Source organism: Pygocentrus nattereri, chromosome 22, assembly GCF_015220715.1.
Source record: "Pygocentrus nattereri isolate fPygNat1 chromosome 22, fPygNat1.pri, whole genome shotgun sequence".
Taxonomy (NCBI): Eukaryota; Metazoa; Chordata; class Actinopteri; order Characiformes; family Serrasalmidae; genus Pygocentrus; species Pygocentrus nattereri.
The window spans coordinates 34,059,758-34,080,438 of record NC_051232.1 but is presented as its reverse complement, the minus strand read 5'-3'; the positions used below and the strand labels follow the sequence as shown (position 1 = coordinate 34,080,438).

Sequence of the window (20,681 nt, the reverse complement as noted above, 5' to 3'; positions counted from 1 at the left end):
ATTCCTGATCGTCTCAGTTCAGCTCAAGCCTTTTTAAAGTGAAAGTCCGAGAACTTCGTCTGTGTGCATGTTTATTCTTAAGCCTCGTATTTTCTTTTCTTAAGGCGAGCTCATTTATCTGGTGGCTAATTAAGTGGAAAACATCTCTCCGTGTGCTGTGAGTGTACGATTACAGTAGCTGGCAGCCTCTGCTTCTATTTTCCCTTTTAAATTGGCCAGCTTGGCTTTTATCGCTGTGATCACTGGCATGCTTTTCACATCAGCTGTGCCCAGAGCTCCTCTGCGCTCAGAGGAGTCGAAGTTACCACACGTTTGAAAGGCTAAGGGGAATATTCAGCTACATCTTCATGTGGACGTCAATGAAATATATCATATTCCGTTTTCTGTTCCCTGAGCTCCTCCTGAGGATGTTGGTGCATGTTTGCATTCCCAAAACAAGCATAATTCATTTTTACACGGCCTTTATCCAGCCTCTCTTCATGCTTTGTTACTGTGCCTTTAAGACTGATGTATGGCAATGAGCTCCTTTCTGATTGGCTGTCCTGTAATGTGTGTCATCGTTTGATCGATGGTCCTCTGGTTGGCAGCAACTCTGTGTTTTTATTCGTCCACCAGGTGGAAACTAGGGGTCAGATAAAACATCGATACAGCAATACATTGTAAAGAAAATGGCTAACGTGGCCACAACTCGAAGTCAACCTACAATTTATAGTTTTTAAAGCAAAACCTCCTCTTACATTTCTGAGGGCTGCCGATATCATTTAGTTTATCGCTGGGTTCATTTGCATGATTGTAGCGAGGCACAGTTCTGTTCTACCTTTAGTTGTAGTTTTGAAAGTCTGGGTCGTATTTTTATTTCATAATGAGCCAGATGTTCTCAGTGGTGACCGGTCTGGACTGCAGGTCAGTTTAGCAAAGGGACTCTTTTAATACGGAGCAGTGCTGCTGTAATACATGCAGAATGTGGTTTGACATCGTCTTGCTGAAATAATCAAGGCCTTCCCTGAAAAAGACGTCGTCTGGACGGCAGCAGATGTTGATAAAACATGTTTATATCATTCAGCTTTAATGGGGCCTTCACAGATGAGCAGGTCACCCAGACCATGAGCACTAATGCCCCCTAAACCATCATGAATACTGGCTTTAGAACTGAGCACTGATAACAAGCTGAGTGGTCTTCAGCCCGGAGGACACAGTGTCCATGATTTCCTAAAGAATTTCAGATGTTGATCCGTCGGACCGCCGGACACTTTTCCACTTCCCCTCAGTCCATTTTAAATGAGCTCAGGCCCAGAGAAGGTGGCAGCGTTTCTGGATCCTGTTTATATTTGGGTTCTTCTTTGTGTTTTAGAGTTTAACAGCGTTTGTGGATGCAGTGATGAACTGTGTTCACAGACAGTGGTTTTCAGAAGTGTTTCTGAGCCCATGCAGTGATTTCCACTACAGAATCATGTCTGTTTTTAATGCAGTGCTGCCTGAGGGCCCAAAGATCACGGCCAGCAGATCCTGGTGTTCAGCCTCGTCCCTCACAGACAGAGATTTCTCCAGATTCTCTGAGTCTTTAATGATGTTCTGCACCGTAGACGATGGAAAGCAGAAGCTCTTTGCTGTTTTATGTTGAGAAACGTTCTTCTTGAACTGTTGCTCTATTTGGTGCAGTCTTTCAGAGTGGGGAACCCATGTCATGTAACATTGTGTAATATGTTTTTTTATGTTTGTCTTGTTTCCAGAATATTATAGTTTAGTGTGCATGTATTGTGGCTCTTGTTCTTTTTTCCTCTTCAGCTTCGTAGAAGCCAAAGTGCTTCCCTACACTAGCTTTCAACGTAGAGGGTGTTGGTCAGATTTCTCGCTCATCCTTGTTGTGTCTTTATGTGCCTCCATAGACTGTCCAGGCACTGCACTTCCACACAAATTCTGCCTTTTGCGTTGTGTCAACATTACATTGTCAATTTAAATTTAGAAAATTGATTTTTGACATTTGTGTATTGATTCAGAATCATCCACGTCCGCATTGCGATGCACCTAAGAACCGATTTTTATACCCGCCCCTATAGTGAACCCAAGACTCACTTTCCAAGTGTGAGAGCAGGTTTAGTCTTGTTACCCTTGTTATGGTTTGTGCTGGCAGGGTAATGATGTCTGTTTGGCACTTTGTGTATTAGGTCGTTTGATCTGTCCTGCCATCGCCGCCCTAACAATATATTTATTGTTGAAGCTCATCATGGTAACAATAAACATAAGATTTGTCGGACAGCCCGAGTCTACATTAGTCTGATATGCAGGGTGACTGTCAAACGCATCACGGCATGTGCACACACCCCAAAACACTCCCGTCACAGAAGGTCTCTCCACTCCTCCTTTCAGCTTAGAAGAATTACCCCAGCACGTTCTAGACGTGACCTTCCGGGTTTGAAGAGTCCGCTGTCTTTGTTGCATCCCTTCCGTCATTGAGTCCCGAGACTGAAGGGCTGAATTTCGTGTTGATCGTTCTCATGTAGTTCTTTTCTCGAGGGAAAACGAAACACCACTGCACTGAAAGGTGGGCGTCTGGGCCTGGCGGTGCTCCCAGGCTGGATCCTCTGTGCTGCCTACTCCTGCATTGCCAGCCGCTGCATCTTCAGGCCTGCAGGTTACGTTAGCCATGCAAAATGCAATGCTTCTTGACAGGGTTGTGAGTTTGGTGGCAGCAGTGTGACGGACGTGCGTCCAGCGGCGTGACACGGCCGCTGTTTATCTTTATTAGCAAGGCTGGCCGGATCTGAGCCTGGCTTCATCCGCTGCTCTCTGGTGGAGTCATTAACCACAACATTTCACACATCTAAGCACCTCAACGGAGCCATTAACCTTTAAAGCCTCCACAATTCGGCTGTTTTTGTGTTTGTGTTTGCGTTTTGAGAGTGCCTTATTATTACAGCACCCCAGATCAGTATGTACGCTAAATGGGTTCACTCAAAAATGGATCGATTGAGTCTTTTATTGACACTCGACATGTTGGTGGTAGCTGTATCTGGCTTGTCTGTGGTATGACAGTACACATAAACATATAATGTTACACATATGCAATAAATAATATACAATATAGAACATTTAGCATAGAGGATTCATGGAAAAGTGACATCTGTGCGTTTTTACAGAAGCTTCAAGTATTATGGAAAGACTATAATGATAAACAGTACTCAGGAAAGTTTAGTCACGCCTCCCCGAAGGACGTGGTTGGAACAGATGGTCCGTTGGATGAGGGGAATCTTTAATTAGTGTTTTTGCTCGCTTAAGATCGAGTTAACTGAGTGAAGAGCTTATCCAGTTATCTTTGAAGCTTTACCGGGAATACATGCAAATTATTGGGAGTTTAGATCTTTATTTAAGTCAAGGCTGTCCTGTATACCATTTTTTGGGCTTTGGCGCTTCAGCAGTGTATATTTGTAGCTTTGTACTGCGGTGTGGTGGGGTGGGGTGGGGTGGGGTGGGGTGGGTATGGTTGGGTGGGGTAGGGTGGGGTATGGTGGGTGGGGTGGGGTATGGTGGGTGGGGTGGGGTGGAGTATGGTTGGGTGGGGTGGGGTGGGGTATGGTTTGGTGGGGTATGGTATGGTGGGGTGGGGTATGGTTTGGTGGGGTATGGTTTGGTGGGGTGGGGTATGGTTGGGTGGGTGGGGTATGGTTGGGTGGGGTGGTGCAGTTCAAAAGTACATGCATGGTAGAAGAATGTGCTGGGAGAATGTGCTGTGGGGCCTCTGTGACGCGTTCTAAGTAGTTTTTAAAGAGATGAAACGTTTATGTTGGACTGTTTTAAGTTTAGTCGAACGAGGACTTTTCTGTTGAAGAGCCTGAGGGTTGGTGGAGTGGTGAGGGCTTTGTTTTTAGCTGTTAGCCCTGGAGAGGCTTCCTCTCGCCATGTTCGGCTCCGATTTCTGCAAAATAAAAATAAAGCTGTGTTAAACCTCCAGTCCTCAGAACCCCGGACGGTACAGTATTCTGCAGTTTGTCCTTATTAATAGCCTGAATTTAACAAAAAAAACAAAATGAAGAACCGGATACTTGGCGAAGAAACAGACCTCCGGATAGTCAGATATTCAGGTTCAACACCATCTGTAATAGGTGACGGAAGAGCGCTCTCATTAATGAAAGAAGAGATTTTGGATTTGTTCACTTCACCTTTGCGTTTATCATATAAAGCTTTATTATGTCTGTGTCTGAATTTATGCATATTTCATATATTATAGATTGTTATCAGAGGTTTTAATCGTCTTTGTCCGTTATGAAACTGCGCTGGTCTGCTTGCTCCACTTCACTCACTGGTTGCGCCGCCTGACTTTTCAGACTAATGTCAAATTGAACAGACTCTCATAGAAACCTTTGTCCTTCAACTTGAGTTTATACTTATATATTTTTCAATAAACATTGTTATAATAGTTGCACGTTCTCCCGGTTCTCTTGACATGGTTAACTGAACTGAACTGTTTTGTTCTCAGAATTGTGTGGAACTAAACTGCCTTTTTGATCATTTACTTAGGGTAGATGGATAAATGGTGAGGGTTGCGTCAGGAAGGGCATCCGGCGTAAAACTTGTGCCAAAACTATCATGCAGATCACAAATATGATCGCCGTACCGGATCGGTCGAGGCCCGGGTTAACGACGACCGCCTCCGGTGCTGTTGACCAGCAGGGTGCTGGTGGAAATTGGAATGTTGGAGATGGAGCTGCTGGGTAGAAGGAGAAGAGGTAGACCTCAGAGAAGGTTTATGGATGTAGTGAAGGTGGACATGGAGATGGTTGGTGTGAAAGTAGAGGAGGCAGTGGATAGGGCAAGATGGAGGCAGATGATCCAATGTGGAGACCTCTAAAGGGAGCAGTCGAAAGAAGAAGAAGACTTAAGGTAGATGGTTGCACTCTGACCTTTTTACATTTTTGGAGGGGGAAAGAAACTAGAACTGAAAATGATTCCACATAAATGAGGTACTCGGTGGTCAGGACAGGGAGCATTAGAGTCAAAGATTATCCCAACGGCAGGTGGATTTTTCGTAACATGGCGCAGTGATACCGAGTTCAGTCGTTAGGTGTCGGTGTGCGTATAGAATGGATTTTACAATGGCTCCCAACAGCCAATCAGATTTCAGGACCACAACTATCTGTTAGTCTCTTTAACCTCTTATTCTGTACATGTATATTTTGGATTGTCCATCTGAATTTACGTGACCAAATCGCAAGGCTAATTATTCAGTAACTGCATGAAATAAATGTAGATTTTAGTTTTATATTTATTTATTTTTTGTAAAAGCCCCTGAAATGAATTTACTGCTAAAGGCCAAAAATCTGCGCCGCTCTTTGTGTTGTTCTCTAAAAGTGATGTTTCCAGAGCAGATCACTGAAGAGACGCCGTCTGTTTATAGTTTAGAGCCCAGATTTGGGGAAAAACGGCTCGACTTTCAGTAGAAAAACAAACTGAGTTCAGCTTCTTTTATTATAAGGGTTTAAAATGACGTCACCGTCTATTAGACTGGAGAGAAGAGCTACAGTCTCACACGACGCCCAGCTTCTGAATGGAGCTTATGGAGTATGAACGTTATGGAGAACATGATGAAGGGAGGTTTGGAGCCCACCGGTGGTCCCGAGGAGTTTAAGAGGCTATGGGCATGGGACAGCATTATGGCATTGTGCATTCCTGCTTATATAAATTTTGGTATTAACTGGTATTTTTGATACTTGATACTCGTTTTGGGTGTTTGGGTGTTCGCGGGTGGCCGTGAGTCTTTTGGGTGTTTCTTCTAGTGAAGATGCTTTGTTTGAATGTGAGCTGTTTACAGTGCATTTCAGTTGAACTGCATGTGTGTGTGTAATTCAGTGAAAAGCACTGTTTGGTTTCTAACTAAAGGCCTCTGAAGCATAAAAGCTGAACAGTGAAAGCTTCTTTCACTCTGTTGCATTTACTTTCACTCATTCATTCACTCTCCCTTCTTTCTCTCTGCCTCCCTCCCTCCTGAGGCTGATGCATTTTCTGAATTGGGTTATTGCGTTCCCCCCGCGGAAGCTACCTCACTCACTCTGGGATATTTTTAACCTGCTGCCTTGGTGCCAGCTAAGAATAAATGGTGTATGTCTGTTTCCCCCCCTTTTTAATGGGAACAGATGATCTGCCCTCCTGCAGTGAGGAGGTTTTCACACTAATTGTGTTGGGAACAGAAGGCCTTGTGGTAATGCGAGGGCCTTACGCTGACCTCAGTGGGGCTCAGTGGTTGAGACAGTCTGGTGGCGTTTTGCTTTGGAGTCAGGGTGTTCACGGTCACCTTCGTCTGTGGAGAGTGGATCTCATATTTTGCAGTTTACTTGGTTTGTTTTTATCGTGTTTTGTAGCTTAATTTGTGGCTTACTTGTAGTTGGTGGCGACTGTAGGACGTTTTACTTGGGGTCATAGTTTCTGTTCAAGTGGAGGTCTTAAGGGAGGAGCTTCTACTTTTACTGGAGGAATATTTTACCTTGGGTATCTACTTTAACTCAAGTACATGGTTTTTGTACTTCGTCCACTGCTGGATACCACCCAAGCCTAGTGGCAAGTTCAGAAACCAACCCACTGCAGGGGAGTTTGATGGCTCGACTGCCCAGGAGAAAAGTTCAGTGATTCTACCATGACGCATTCTGGTGCACTCTGGGAATGAAATAGGGAGAAAGAAGGCATTCACTTTCTTGGGAAGTGGCTTAATGGTTTTCGAGGGAACACTAGTTTCCTGTAGAACACCTTTAGATCCCATTAGGAAACCAACAAATGCATCTAGAATCAGATGTTGGTCACTTGTTAAAGCGTTGGGGTCCTTTATATCCTGTTATCAACCGATTTAAAAAGCCAAAACACATTACAAAACCGCAAGGAACCAACAAAACACAATGTTTCCTGTGGGTTTTTAGCAGGGACGATGAAAATATGAGGCATGTTAAACAAGGCATACTTCTTTTGTCTCATCAGCAATTATTATCAACAGCCATCTTTGAAAACTCATTTGTGTTGGAGCTGCTTTAAAGTGTGGGCTCCATAAGGCAGGTTCTTGGACCCCTATGATTGCCTCTTGCAGTGTAATTTGTAGATGGTAATTCAGCTCTCAGTGGACAGTCCACAGAAATCAACATGTTCTGCAGCAATTTTAGACAAAATGGAAGAGGTAGTGACTGGCTTGGCTTCCAGCAGTGATAAAATAGGCTAAAAATGGAAGAATTTAAACTATTGAATGAACCGCATTCCAATGAAAATGAAAACAAGTTCCCTGCTCTCAAAACTTTCAGACGGCTGTGTGTCTATAGAAATGATGACGATACCTGTGCCCTTGTCCTCCTTAGACATTTTTGTTTAATCTGTGTGAAGTGACCACGAGTCTGATCAATAAAACTTATTTTATTATTAAGAAAATAGTTTTCCTGAGTACAGAGCAGAGACGGAAGACGGTAATGTTTCTTTTAACGGCATTTCCAAGAGCTCGAAGATGACTCATGGGATTCTCCTCCTGTGTGTGAGGCTTTCCTTTTTTTCCACACGCCCGGCCTTAAGTAGCACTGATTTTCAAGGGTCCCTTGAAATGACAAAAAACATGAGCGGAGAAGAAAAGGAGGAGAATGAGAGCAGAGAGGGAACGCTGTGAGGAATAAGACGTGTGTGAAGAGTGAGCGCATTAGCCCCGTTTCTGATGCGCTTTAGAGTGGCCCGCAGGGCTCGCCGAACACTTTAATCACTCCCCATTGTGAGCGGAAAGGATTCAGGTCAGCCAGAGAGCAGTGATGTTGAGAGTCAAGCGCTCGGAACCAAACCTGGTGGATCCAAAATACAGAAGAGCGAGAAAGCGTTCAGTGCAAGTTCGTACAGGACAAATCTCATTTTGGGCCATACTTAAGTCATTTTGACCCGTCCGTGTTGGTGTACTCATCTGGACAGTTTAACACGATGTAAACAGCTGCTGGGGTTTTCATATTATGCCAAAAAACTAAACTAAAATGGATCTAAAATGCAAGTTTTTGTCTGCTGCTGAATCTCGAATTGCTAAGCTACGGACACAGCTGTTATTCCACGATATGTCCCGTCTACATTGTGAAAGTGGTACATAAGTTTATGTCCATAATGTCCCTGACATGTTTCTTGGGTTCTTTCTCTGGAGCTACCAGGCAAGTTTAGTTAAAACAGTGATGGATACATGGATATATATGACTTTGACTCGAGTCACCATCATCATCGTCATCATCACTTTTATTTATATTAAGATTAAGATTAATTGACTCTTATCAGTCCCACAACGGGGAAATTCCACCTCCACATTTAACCCATCCGTGCAGTGAAACACCACATACACACTAGTGAATACACACACACTAGGGGGCAGTGAGCACACTTGCCCGGAGTGGTGGGCAGCCCAATCCGCAGTGCCTGGGGAGCAGTTGGGGGTTAGGTGTCTTGCTCAAGGACGACCTTCCGGTCACAAGGTTGGTTCCCCAACCTCCAGCCCAGGACTGCCTTTCCCATGCTCAAGGACGCTTTCCAATCAAAGAGCATCAGCACATTAAACAAAAGGATAATGCCGCTAAACGTTCAAGGAGAAACAGAACGACGAAAGCCCAGTGAAAACAAGTCTTTAACAGAGATTTGAATGAAGACAGAGTACGGGATGGGACATATAGATGAATATGTCACGAATTTGAGGACTTGAGGCTCAAATCGAGAAAGGCTTACGACTCAACCTTGACTTCAACACCAGCGATTCAGACTTTAAGACTCGGAAAGATTTGAGACTCAAAAGTGGAAGAAACATGGAGAGTCAGGCTGAAGACGGGACTCTGCTCAGTGGGTTATTGTTCCTGTGAATGGATTTGTTCCTGCAGTAAATCTGATATGGCAGCGTGGCCCGATGTCCGTCACTAAGTTTATTTGCGGCTTATTTTATTTCAGAAGTGTTGGAGCTCAAGCTCACCTCCATGAGCTAGAAAGAAGCGAGGCGTCAATGCACCCAGCTCAGCACTGAAGCTCCTGCTGGAGAAACTCGGCGGGCGAACTGGCCGCTTTTCTCTCAGTAGTTAAACTAAAGAAACTCGGCGTCTCTGTTCGACTGATTTTAGCAGCTTCCGCAGGTAAAACAAGCGCAACGTTCACCACGAGGCTGAAGTTGACTTTTAGTTTCGCCAGCATCATGTTTGAATTTACCATTCCACCTTAAATGGTGCAGATGTCGGAACATGACTGCTGCAGCATTTAAGGTGGAATGGAAAATTCGAATAAGAAGCTGGTGAAACAGTCAACTTCAGCTTCATTCGTTCACCGTCATTCTGTTGCCTTTCCGTACACTTTGTTTAGCTTGGTCATTTTGGCTTCTGTTGTCGTCTCAATTCAATTCAAACTAGCTTCTGTTTTTAGAGTTTTTACTTGGCTGCAGTTTTAGTGCTGACATACTTTTTATTTTAATTGTGTGCATTCAAAAAAAAAAAATATATATATATATATATACCATATATACCATGGACTTTGTATTTTAGTTAAAGAGTAAAAATACTAATACTAAATGAATATACATCCACACTCGGCTAGCATGCTGTCACTAAATGGCCACAGTACTGTTACCATTATTCGGTCTTAAGGCCGTAAATGAGCTTAAAGAATACAGTCTGACTTGATTAGGACTCGAACATTAGGACTGCTGACTTTGGACTCGATTTGAGACTCAACTGTAGTGACTTTGGACTTGATTTAAGTCTCAACTGTAGTGACTTTGGACTCGATTTGAGACTCAACTGTAGTGACTTTGGACTCGATTTGAGTCTCAACTGTAGTGACTTTGAACTTGAATTGAGTCTCAACTGTAGTGACTTTGGACTTGAATTGAGTCTCAACTGTAGTGACTTTGGACTTGATTTAAGTCTCAACTGTAGTGACTTTGGACTTGAATTGAGTCTCAACTGTAGTGACTTTGGACTTGAATTGAGTCTCAACTGTAGTGACTTTGGACTTGAATTGAGTCTCAACTGTAGTGACTTTGGACTTGAATTGAGTCTCAACTGTAGTGACTTTGGACTTGATTTGAGTCTCAACTGTAGTGACTTTGGACTTGATTTGAGTCTCAACTGTAGTGACTTTGGACTTGAATTGAGTCTCAACTGTAGTGACTTTGGACTTGAATTGAGTCTCAACTGTAGTGACTTTGGACTTGATTTGAGTCTCAACTGTAGTGACTTTGGACTTGAATTGAGTCTCAACTGTAGTGACTTTGGACTTAAATCAAGTCCAAAGTCACTACAGTTGAGACTCAAATCGAGTCTCAACTGTAGTGACTTTGGACTTGATTTAAGTCTCAACTGTAGTGACTTTGGACTCGATTTGAGTCTCAACTGTAGTGACTTTGAACTTGAATTGAGTCTCAACTGTAGTGACTTTGGACTTGAATTGAGTCTCAACTGTAGTGACTTTGGACTCGATTTGAGACTCAACTGTAGTGACTTTGGACTCGATTTGAGTCTCAACTGTAGTGACTTTGAACTTGAATTGAGTCTCAACTGTAGTGACTTTGGACTTGAATTGAGTCTCAACTGTAGTGACTTTGGACTTGATTTAAGTCTCAACTGTAGTGACTTTGGACTTGAATTGAGTCTCAACTGTAGTGACTTTGGACTTGATTTGAGTCTCAACTGTAGTGACTTTGGACTTGATTTGAGTCTCAACTGTAGTGACTTTGGACTTGATTTGAGTCTCAACTGTAGTGACTTTGGACTTGAATTGAGTCTCAACTGTAGTGACTTTGGACTTGAATTGAGTCTCAACTGTAGTGACTTTGGACTTGAATTGAGTCTCAACTGTAGTGACTTTGGACTTGATTTGAGTCTCAACTGTAGTGACTTTGGACTTGAATTGAGTCTCAACTGTAGTGACTTTGGACTTAAATCAAGTCCAAAGTCACTACAGTTGAGACTCAAATCGAGTCTCAACTGTAGTGACTTTGGACTTGATTTAAGTCTCAACTGTAGTGACTTTGGACTCGATTTGAGTCTCAACTGTAGTGACTTTGAACTTGAATTGAGTCTCAACTGTAGTGACTTTGGACTCGATTTGAGACTCAACTGTAGTGACTTTGGACTTGATTTAAGTCTCAACTGTAGTGACTTTGGACTCGATTTGAGACTCAACTGTAGTGACTTTGGACTCGATTTGAGTCTCAACTGTAGTGACTTTGAACTTGAATTGAGTCTCAACTGTAGTGACTTTGGACTTGAATTGAGTCTCAACTGTAGTGACTTTGGACTTGATTTAAGTCTCAACTGTAGTGACTTTGGACTTGAATTGAGTCTCAACTGTAGTGACTTTGGACTTGAATTGAGTCTCAACTGTAGTGACTTTGGACTTGATTTGAGTCTCAACTGTAGCGACTTTGGACTTGATTTGAGTCTCAACTGTAGTGACTTTGGACTTGAATTGAGTCTCAACTGTAGTGACTTTGGACTTGATTTGAGTCTCAACTGTAGTGACTTTGGACTTGAATTGAGTCTCAACTGTAGTGACTTTGGACTTAAATCAAGTCCAAAGTCACTACAGTTGAGACTCAAATCGAGTCTCAACTGTAGTGACTTTGGACTTGATTTAAGTCTCAACTGTAGTGACTTTGGACTCGATTTGAGTCTCAACTGTAGTGACTTTGAACTTGAATTGAGTCTCAACTGTAGTGACTTTGGACTTGAATTGAGTCTCAACTGTAGTGACTTTGGACTCGATTTGAGACTCAACTGTAGTGACTTTGGACTCGATTTGAGTCTCAACTGTAGTGACTTTGAACTTGAATTGAGTCTCAACTGTAGTGACTTTGGACTTGAATTGAGTCTCAACTGTAGTGACTTTGGACTTGATTTAAGTCTCAACTGTAGTGACTTTGGACTTGAATTGAGTCTCAACTGTAGTGACTTTGGACTTGATTTGAGTCTCAACTGTAGTGACTTTGGACTTGATTTGAGTCTCAACTGTAGTGACTTTGGACTTGATTTGAGTCTCAACTGTAGTGACTTTGGACTTGAATTGAGTCTCAACTGTAGTGACTTTGGACTTGAATTGAGTCTCAACTGTAGTGACTTTGGACTTGAATTGAGTCTCAACTGTAGTGACTTTGGACTTGAATTGAGTCTCAACTGTAGTGACTTTGGACTTGAATTGAGTCTCAACTGTAGTGACTTTGGACTTGAATTGAGTCTCAACTGTAGTGACTTTGGACTTGAATTGAGTCTCAACTGTAGTGACTTTGGACTTGATTTAAGTCTCAACTGTAGTGACTTTGGACTTGAATTGAGTCTCAACTGTAGTGACTTTGGACTTGAATTGTGATTCGGCTGTGATTTGACTTGGGAGTTGAGTGTCAAGACTTGAGACTTGTTACTTTCCCACCTTTGATGGTTCGTATTGTAAATACTGGAGACTCCATTCCTGTCCTATTTTCAAAAAAAAATCAGAAACCACATAAGCATGCAGATTTGAGTTGCATAACAACTTAACCCCTTAAAAGACCAGGGCCCACCGGCAGGCCCAAAGTTTTATGACACACTTCAATAATAATAATAATAATAATAATAATAATAATAATAATAATATGCCCTGCAATGGACTGGCGACCTGTCCAGGGTGTATCCTGCCTTCCGCCCGATGACTGCTGGGATAGGCTCCAGCACCCCCCGCGACCCTGAGGGAGAAGCGGCTTAGAAAATGGATGGATGGATGGATGGATGGATGGATGGATGGATGGACGGATGGATGGATAATAATAATAGTAATAATAGTTACCGAATAATAAGCCTAAGTTATAATGTTGGCATCTGATCTGCGGTGACCTGTAGCAGCAGACCTTGGACCCCACACACATCTTGGCTAGTCAGCTCCATTTAGCGTAAAGGGGAAAATGGCCAGTTTGGTTCTTCAACAGACTTTCGCTTTAAGAATCTGCAGCCGTGTGTTGATGTTTGCATGCTGAACAGTGATGATCCTTATTCTGATGAACGGTGTTAAACAAAGCGCTGTGACCTTTATTGGGTCAGCCCATTGAAGTTTGACCTATCTGCGGCTCTGTTCCAGCTCTTAATGCCGGCACCCCGCCTGGTTGGCCTGTTGTCAGGGAAACCGAGCTGTGAGCTGGCTGGGTTGCTGCCTGGCAGCGGGTCTCTTTGGGTTTTCCCTGTTTGGGTTATGATGAGATTTTACCGTTTGAATGGTGTGATTTGCCAAAGATACTCTGTTCTTCTGTCTTATTGTTCGAGCCAGAGTTCCACTGTTCTCCCTGAAACGCTGCAGAACAAGTCGTCTACCATAAAATTGGTATTAATGATGCAGCCCTGTATAGTTGTCCCACTCTGGATTGGAGGGTGGATATGATGTAATGCTCTGGCTGCATTATCAGACAGTTTGCACTGAAGTCCATGTACTTACTGAATAATAAGCCTTAGTATGTAATAAGCCTGAGAAACCTAAAAATTCAGGGGCTTTTTTGTGGTATTTTTTTGGGTCAATTACAATTGCAATTATAAAGTATCTGCATGTGAGCGTCACACATGCCATATGTTGTTATTCTCAGGAGACCCTGGGCTGCTCAGATATACCATTGATTGACATGTAACTGCAGCAGAAATTTGGGTCTTTTCTGATCAAAAATGTACCCAGCGCCTGCTAAATTGTTTATTTTTTTTATTATAGAGATCTTGAAAACAAGTGCAGTCGTAGTTATCTTTTCAGAAAGACAGTCTGATGAGTGACCTGATTGTGTGTCATCAGTGTAGCTGTGGAAATTAATGCTGTGTTTACTGATAACGGTAACCAGTGGTAGCATACATAATGTGAATAATAGAGGTCCTAGAACAAAGCCTTGTGGGACACCATACTTTACTTTTGTAAGAACACGATTCGCAGTTTATATTCACAAACCGATAGCGATCAGTGAGGTACCACCTGAACCAGAAAGGAGCTATAGGGCTGTTACTGGTCTGTCTAGTAAGATTGAGTGGTCTATCAAATCAAATGCCGCACTAAGAGTAAGGACAGCTAGCCAAGGTTTTCCTGTACTACGATGAGGCCTAAAGTTTTTTTTTTTTTCCCCATTTATTTATTTATTCATTTTTTATGTATATGATTCCTATATACATAGAACAGATGCTTGTTTATCCGGTCATTTAGTAAGCTTTTGCATGGACATTCAACTCCACGTGAATGCATCTTGCTTTGTAAACAAAATCTGCATGATTTGGCTTTACAGCTGAAATGGCTTCTGTTTATCGAATGCCAGGAGGAACCTCTCGCCCACTGTTGTTGTTAGGCAGTGCTGCTCTGTTGTCTGTCCCCCAGGATCTGACCACAGGAGACAGCTGTCTAATGGTCCAGAGGGAGAAGCTCTCTGCTTCCACAGTAACACCACCATCCTCTCCATGACGAGCTGTAGCTGCAACTGGCTTGATCTGGCAGATGATACGAAAAGAACACCTGATTCAGCTCCCACCTCTCACTGAATGAGCATTCGGACGAGCAGCAAAACAACAGACTATTCAATGAGCTGGATCTCCATAGATGTGCCAGATCCTGGGTTTAGATGGTTTATGCTACACTGGCTTTGCCACTGTATGAATAGAGCCCTGTATAAAACTGGGCCTGTTTTAAAAATGAGCATGCCTGCTAGTGTGAAGATCATTTCAGTGTTCAGAGAGCAGGACTGGGTTGCTCCAGCTTTGTGTAAAGTTGCATCTTGAAACGACTCGCACGCACATCCTAATCAAAAAGTCAGATGAATGAACCACATGCATCATAAACAACAACTTAGGGCAGTCGTGGGCTGGAGGTCAGGGAACCGGCCCTGTGACCGGAAGGTCGCCGGTTCGATCCCCAGGGCCGACAGCACATGACTGAGGTCCTTGAGCAAGACACCTAACCCCCAACTGCTCCCCGGGCACTGTGGATAGGGCTGCCCACCGCTCCGGGCAAGTGTGCTCACTGCCCCCTAGTGTGTGTGTGGTGTTTCACTGCACAGATGGGTTCAATGCGGATGTTGAATTTCCCCGTTGTGGGACTAATAAGGATCCCTTAATCTTAAATTACCTGCCCGAACAAGCCGTTATCACAAAGATAATTTCTCATAAACGCTTTTCTCGATTCGTGCATGCAGTGTCTTGGGAAAAGTATTTGCACCCACCTGATTTCTTCCTTTTTGCATATTTGTCACACTTAAATGTTAAAGATCATCCAACTCATTTTAAAATAAGATAAAGAAATCGTGAGTAAACACAAAGTGCAGCTTTTAAATGATCAATCCATTTATTTTTATTCAGAAATTCAAGAACAATTGCCCCCAAACATAATAATTGACCAGCGCTTAAGGTTGAGGCCATGAACTGGTGGGCCGACATTTTTTTTCTGATAGAGAGATGGATTCCTGGTCAAACTACCACCACCATGTTTCACTGTTGACATGATGTTCTTATAGTGGAATGCGGTGTCAGCTTTACACCAGATGTAACTGGACCCATATGTTTCAGAGTTCCACTTTTGTGCCATTTGTGCCATTTCAGCCTGGTAATATGAATGTAGACTTACGCTAGGCAGTTTCAAACTATCCATTTACTCAATTTAACCTGCAGCACCAACCCGTTAGTCAGGCCTTAGCCCTGCATTCTCATATCCTGAGGAACAGCTGCTCTTCTGTAGCTTTCAACCACAATTTCCAGCCCAGTTCACTGATGTCCATCCTATAGATCTAAATACAGTTGCCACGTTATGCCCTGTTCCTGTTGAAACGACATCCAGATCAGCTGCCTTTGTGACTGAAGCTCCTGCCATCCGTTCCCAAGTAATGATCCCTCTTTTAGAGTCATTCAGATCTTTTCCTCTTGCCCTCTTGATCCGCAGTCAGGGTCCAAATGACCAGCTTAGCTTTTGTATACGTGCCACAGAGCATGGTAGGATGGTAATTGCTTAATCGTATCATGCACCTGCCTGGACGCCTGTGCGCTCGCTATGTTTCTCCCCTCGTTCGTTCAGGTCTTGCTTTTGTCATCCATCTGTGTTTAAAAATGGAATTAGATTTGACTCTCTTGAGGTCTGGTGGAGCTCTGAGGGCGTCTGGTCAAGGTCGCCGCCCTCGTCTCTTTCCTCGGCTCATTGCTCATCTAATAGAGCCTGGCTGCACCCTACATCGCTGACGTCTCCACGTCTGCCAGCGCTGGCTCAGCCTCCTGCCATAACAACGCCATTATGTATTTATAGCACAATGAGGCAATGAGGCAGCGAACAGCGAACCGAAGCCTCAAATCAGCAGGGGTGCAACCTGATCTCTTTCTCATAAGAAGAAGCAAGGGATCTTAGCAAGGCTTTTCAGTGGTTCTGTTGACGTCTGTGGGCCAGTCAGGTTGAAAATGATGGCTATGGGGAATGTTGCTCTGCGAGGAACTTTCAGAGAGAAGTGTGTGATAGAGAGAAGTGTGTGAATCCAAGGGGAAGCGTCTGGTTCAGTTCGACAGCACTTGATTTACTATGGGGACAATTTCAGGCCACCATAAACATCCAGTTGTTCACAGTTTCCAAGCAACATTACAACTGCATAAAATATGGCAAAATCTGCTCATAATTGTTCCTTTGTGCCTCTAGAGTTTGTGGGGGCAGTATTTTTTAAAGATCTTGTTCCTAACATTTGTAGCAGAGATGTGAGATTTGATGTTCATCATCAAAAATCCATGTGTAGTTCAATGTCTGCTGTTTGTGTGCTATATACATATACAATGCCATATATAGCATGTACATGGAAGTGGATGTTTCAAACCACATTTTAGAGCACTTTTAGGTTTGTTTGTTTATTCCCCAGGATATACATCTTTGGGAGTGTGTTTGCATACAGATATTATCAGTACTGAGGGTGGCACTGCGTATAGGTCGGTAGCAAAACAACAAACTTTCCCTGCTGATGTAACCGATCTGAAAGTTTACTCTGTGCATGTTCAGCTGTCCGATGACGTTGTGTGAGCAGCAGTTTGAAAAGATGCGGTGGCGCTTCACAGATCTCAGAGGAACCCTGTGCTAACCTTCAGCCTCCAAGTGCTGGTAGTATCCTTTGTTTGGGGGAGTCCTAACTAATGGGTGTAATTGGGTACGACGAAATTGGGGAGAAAAATGGGAGAAAAGACCAAAACAAAACATGCAATATTATCATAAAGAGCATTTTCACACTTGACCTGACCACTTGAGTCTGCACCCAAGACGATTCTGGGCTCATTTGGTGGAGGGCCTTATTGTCTGTTGATTCTCTGTTCTGCTCCCGGGCTCAAAAAGCAGCTTTCACACTGGACCAAATGTATCAGACTTGAAAAAGACAATGTCTTCCAAGTTTGGATATTTGCCACGCTTGAATGTTTCGGGTACGTTTAATATTAGACAAAGAAAACCCAAATACACACAAAATGCTTTTTTTAAATGGTGATTTTATTTAAAGTGAAAATATAGAAATAAATACAGCAAATAAAAATGCTGTTCAGCCCTATGTGGAGGATGAATTGCCCCTTACCTACTAAATTACCATAAGAACATCGTACCAGCAGTCAAACATGGTGGTGGTAGTGTGACGGGCTAAAGCTGCTTTTGCACCACCTGAGCGACTATGAGTTCTGCTCACCATCAGAAAATCCTGAGGGAGAATGTCTGCCTGTCACTTTGTGACCTAAAGGTGAAGCGCACTTGGGTTGTGCAGCAGGACAATGATCTGAAGCACACAAGCAAGTCCACCTCTGAATGGCTTCAAAGATTATTAAGGTTTTGGAGTGGCTGAGTCAAAGTCCTGACTTGAATCCCATGCTGGGGCAAGACCTTCAACAGGCTTGAAAACCCTTAAATGTAGCCGAATCAAAATAATCCTGCAAAGAAGAGTTGGGCTGAAATTCCTCCACAGTGATGTAAAAGGCTCATCGGAAGTTATCGCAAACTTTTGTTCGTACTTGTTGCTGCCAAGGTTGAGCAACCAGTTATTAGACTTAGGGGGCAATTTAGCAAAATAAGAAGAAATCGAGGGGCAAATACATTTTCATAGCTCTGTACAGACGCTTTCCTATTAAACATCAGCTATTATTCTATTCAGAAACTTCTATTTGTCTAAAAATGTCTCTCTTTCTCTCTCTAACAGCCTTGCCTTGCATCCAGAGAGATCGCTGGTCGCAACAGGGCAGGTGGGGAAAGACCCCTACATCTGTGTGTGGGACACTTTCAACATTCAGACCGTCTCCATCCTTAAAGATGCCCACTCACACGGAGTGGCTTGTCTGGCCTTCAGTGCGGACACTGGTGAGGTGAGTGTTTATTTGCTTGCTCATTCAGCAGGTTGCCATATAATTTGGGGTTGACTTGCAGACAGAGTCACAAATGAGGAAACTCTGGCAGTCATTAAAGGTATTCCGTCAGTAATGATGGTAGCTGTGGTTTATCTGGTACCACAGCACACTTCCATTGCACTGGTCCCTTCCACATTTATACGTATACATATCATTTTTATGCAGCGGATCCTCCAGCAATAAGATGAATATATTGTTACAAAGCTTGAAATCTGAGGTTTCAGTTCCCACAAACCATTTTATGATCCGTTATTCACAGCAGTTGCGATCATCTCATTTCCAACATCCGGGCCAAATGAGCAAACACGAGCAAATCTGTGTGTCCTCACCTTCAGAGCCTCGCTGCTCTCCACCGAGACACCATAATCCAAAACGTGAGGTCTGATAGCACAGCAAGAGTCAGAGATCAGTTTCGAGATATTAAGAGTCAGGAGGAAATAAACTCCTCTGTTCTAGACTCCGTTACTCTGAGTCAGTCATTCATACATTTATTCTCGTGGTTCAGAGTGTTTCCTTTCAAATGAGACCAAGTTCATGACTGTAGCCCTAAATATGTGGGAACAGTGCTGCTTTTACTTTGGGTGCGCCATTTCCACCACAAACGGGGCTGTTTTATGCGCCCGTCCCCGGGCACCGATGACAGCTGCAAGAGCCCGTGGGAAGGTGGGCCAGAATCCTGCCGAGGAAAGTTCGAAGCACTCCGGCTCTCCCTCCCCATCCCTGCTCTCAGGGGGCTTGGAGTTTGTCTCACTTCCCCTACACTTTGCTAAATTTCCTTCGGGGTCAATAAAGTATCTATCTATCTACCTAGAGGCGTTCATGTGGCCCTGCTGGTGTGGCCCTGCCTGAACAAGGGGTGTGATCTCCTGCCCATTCACCCTTTGATTGGTCTCACTTTGGGGGGGATGTCCATACATGTTGGCTCCCCAGCTTGAGTTGGGTGTTGGAACCAACAGAAATAAGTTATTGTTACTCACTTGTCCAGCAGGAGCGACCTCCTCATCCGTTTTCATACAATTCTCAATGAAGGTGAAGTCGGCTTCTTTTTCGCCCGCTTCCTTTTCGCCAGCATCTTGTTCAAACTTTCCTGTTCAGCAGCTACATTCGGGCATTTCAGCTTCTTATTGGAATTTTCCTGTTTAAAGCTGTGTTTGCTGGTAATGTACTGGGCACCTTTTTTGAGCTCAAAATGAGCTGAAATTCTCACCACTGAAACAGTCACTACTGAAACATTTCGTAAAGTTAGTGTTATGATTGAACTCCTCCGTTTTGTCACTACCAAAACAATCATTTGTTTCAATTTAATATACATGATAAACGTTTAGGTTCACTTAAAGGTAAAGGATTTTAGTCCAAAGAGCAGTTCAGTACAATGATCCAGATGTCAGTGTATTGGTCAGGCTCTAGTAAAAACACCCAGTTGATGACCAGGCTTTGGCACTAGCCTTTGCATTGTTCAGCTGAAAAGGTTACCGTGTAATGTAAGTCTAAGACTCTGAGGGAGGGGAAAGATCATCCTCTCCGGGGAGGCCTCTGTCTTTTTAGGGAGGCCGGCCAGAACAGCACTCCTGTGCTACAACAGTCAGCACAGGAAACCTGTTAGAGCACATTACAGCACTTAGATCCTGGCTTATTGCACAGCTGCAGAGTTAACACAGTGTTATTTGCCTCTCATACACACGGTGACACGGAGTCTCTCTTAAAGGGTTTAGGAGAAGTGAAATCGTGGCATTGTGCCGGTGAGGCACTGCTCTCAGTGGTCACTGAGTAATTGGCTGGGTGAGGACAGCCAGCATTGATACATCAACATGCCTGCAGAGAGAGAGAGAGAGAGAGAGAGAGAGAGAGAGAGAGAGAGAGAGAGAGAGAGAGTGAGAGAGAGAGTGAGAGAGAGAGAGACAGAGAGAGAGAGAGAGAGAGAGAGAGAGACAGAGAGAGAGAGAGAGACAGAGAGAGAGAGAGAGAGAGAGAGAGAGAGAGTGAGAGAGAGAGAGAGAGAGACAGAGAGAGAGAGAGAGAGAGAGAGAGACAGAGAGAGAGAGAGAGAGAGAGAGACAGAGAGAGAGAGAGGGAGAGAGAGAGAGAGAGAGAGACACTGTAATAGAGATGCCGAGGGGGGCAGAGCATTGGAAAGAGGAATCGGTCAATATCTCAACTTCATATTACGTGCTGTTTTTCTGGTTTGTTTAAATGTGGATATATAAGACCGGATCTAGTATGAAAATTCGATGCTAATTTAAGCCCAAGGCCAGGTCTAGTATCATCAACATTAGCATGCAAAACTTTGAAGACCCCCTATTCAAATGTGATATTTTCTTGCAGTGGAAATAATTGAAC

The 20,681-nt window shown here is 43.5% G+C and overlaps 1 protein-coding gene across 14 annotated transcripts in view; it reads left to right on the top strand.

The window, feature by feature from the left end:
* LOC108443826 (EMAP like 5) overlaps positions 1 to 20,681 on the top strand; it is a 118,820-nt gene that overhangs the window by 7,070 nt on the left and 91,069 nt on the right. For all 14 annotated transcript variants that reach the window (XR_005129348.1, XR_005129347.1, XM_017724687.2 and 11 more), the window contains one exon: positions 18,140 to 18,302. Coding sequence is in view for 12 of the 14 variants with exons in the window: in XM_017724687.2 (XP_017580176.1) it covers positions 18,140 to 18,302 (163 nt within the window). In the remaining 2 variants the exon portion in view is untranslated. The remainder of the gene's footprint in view (positions 1 to 18,139; positions 18,303 to 20,681) is intronic.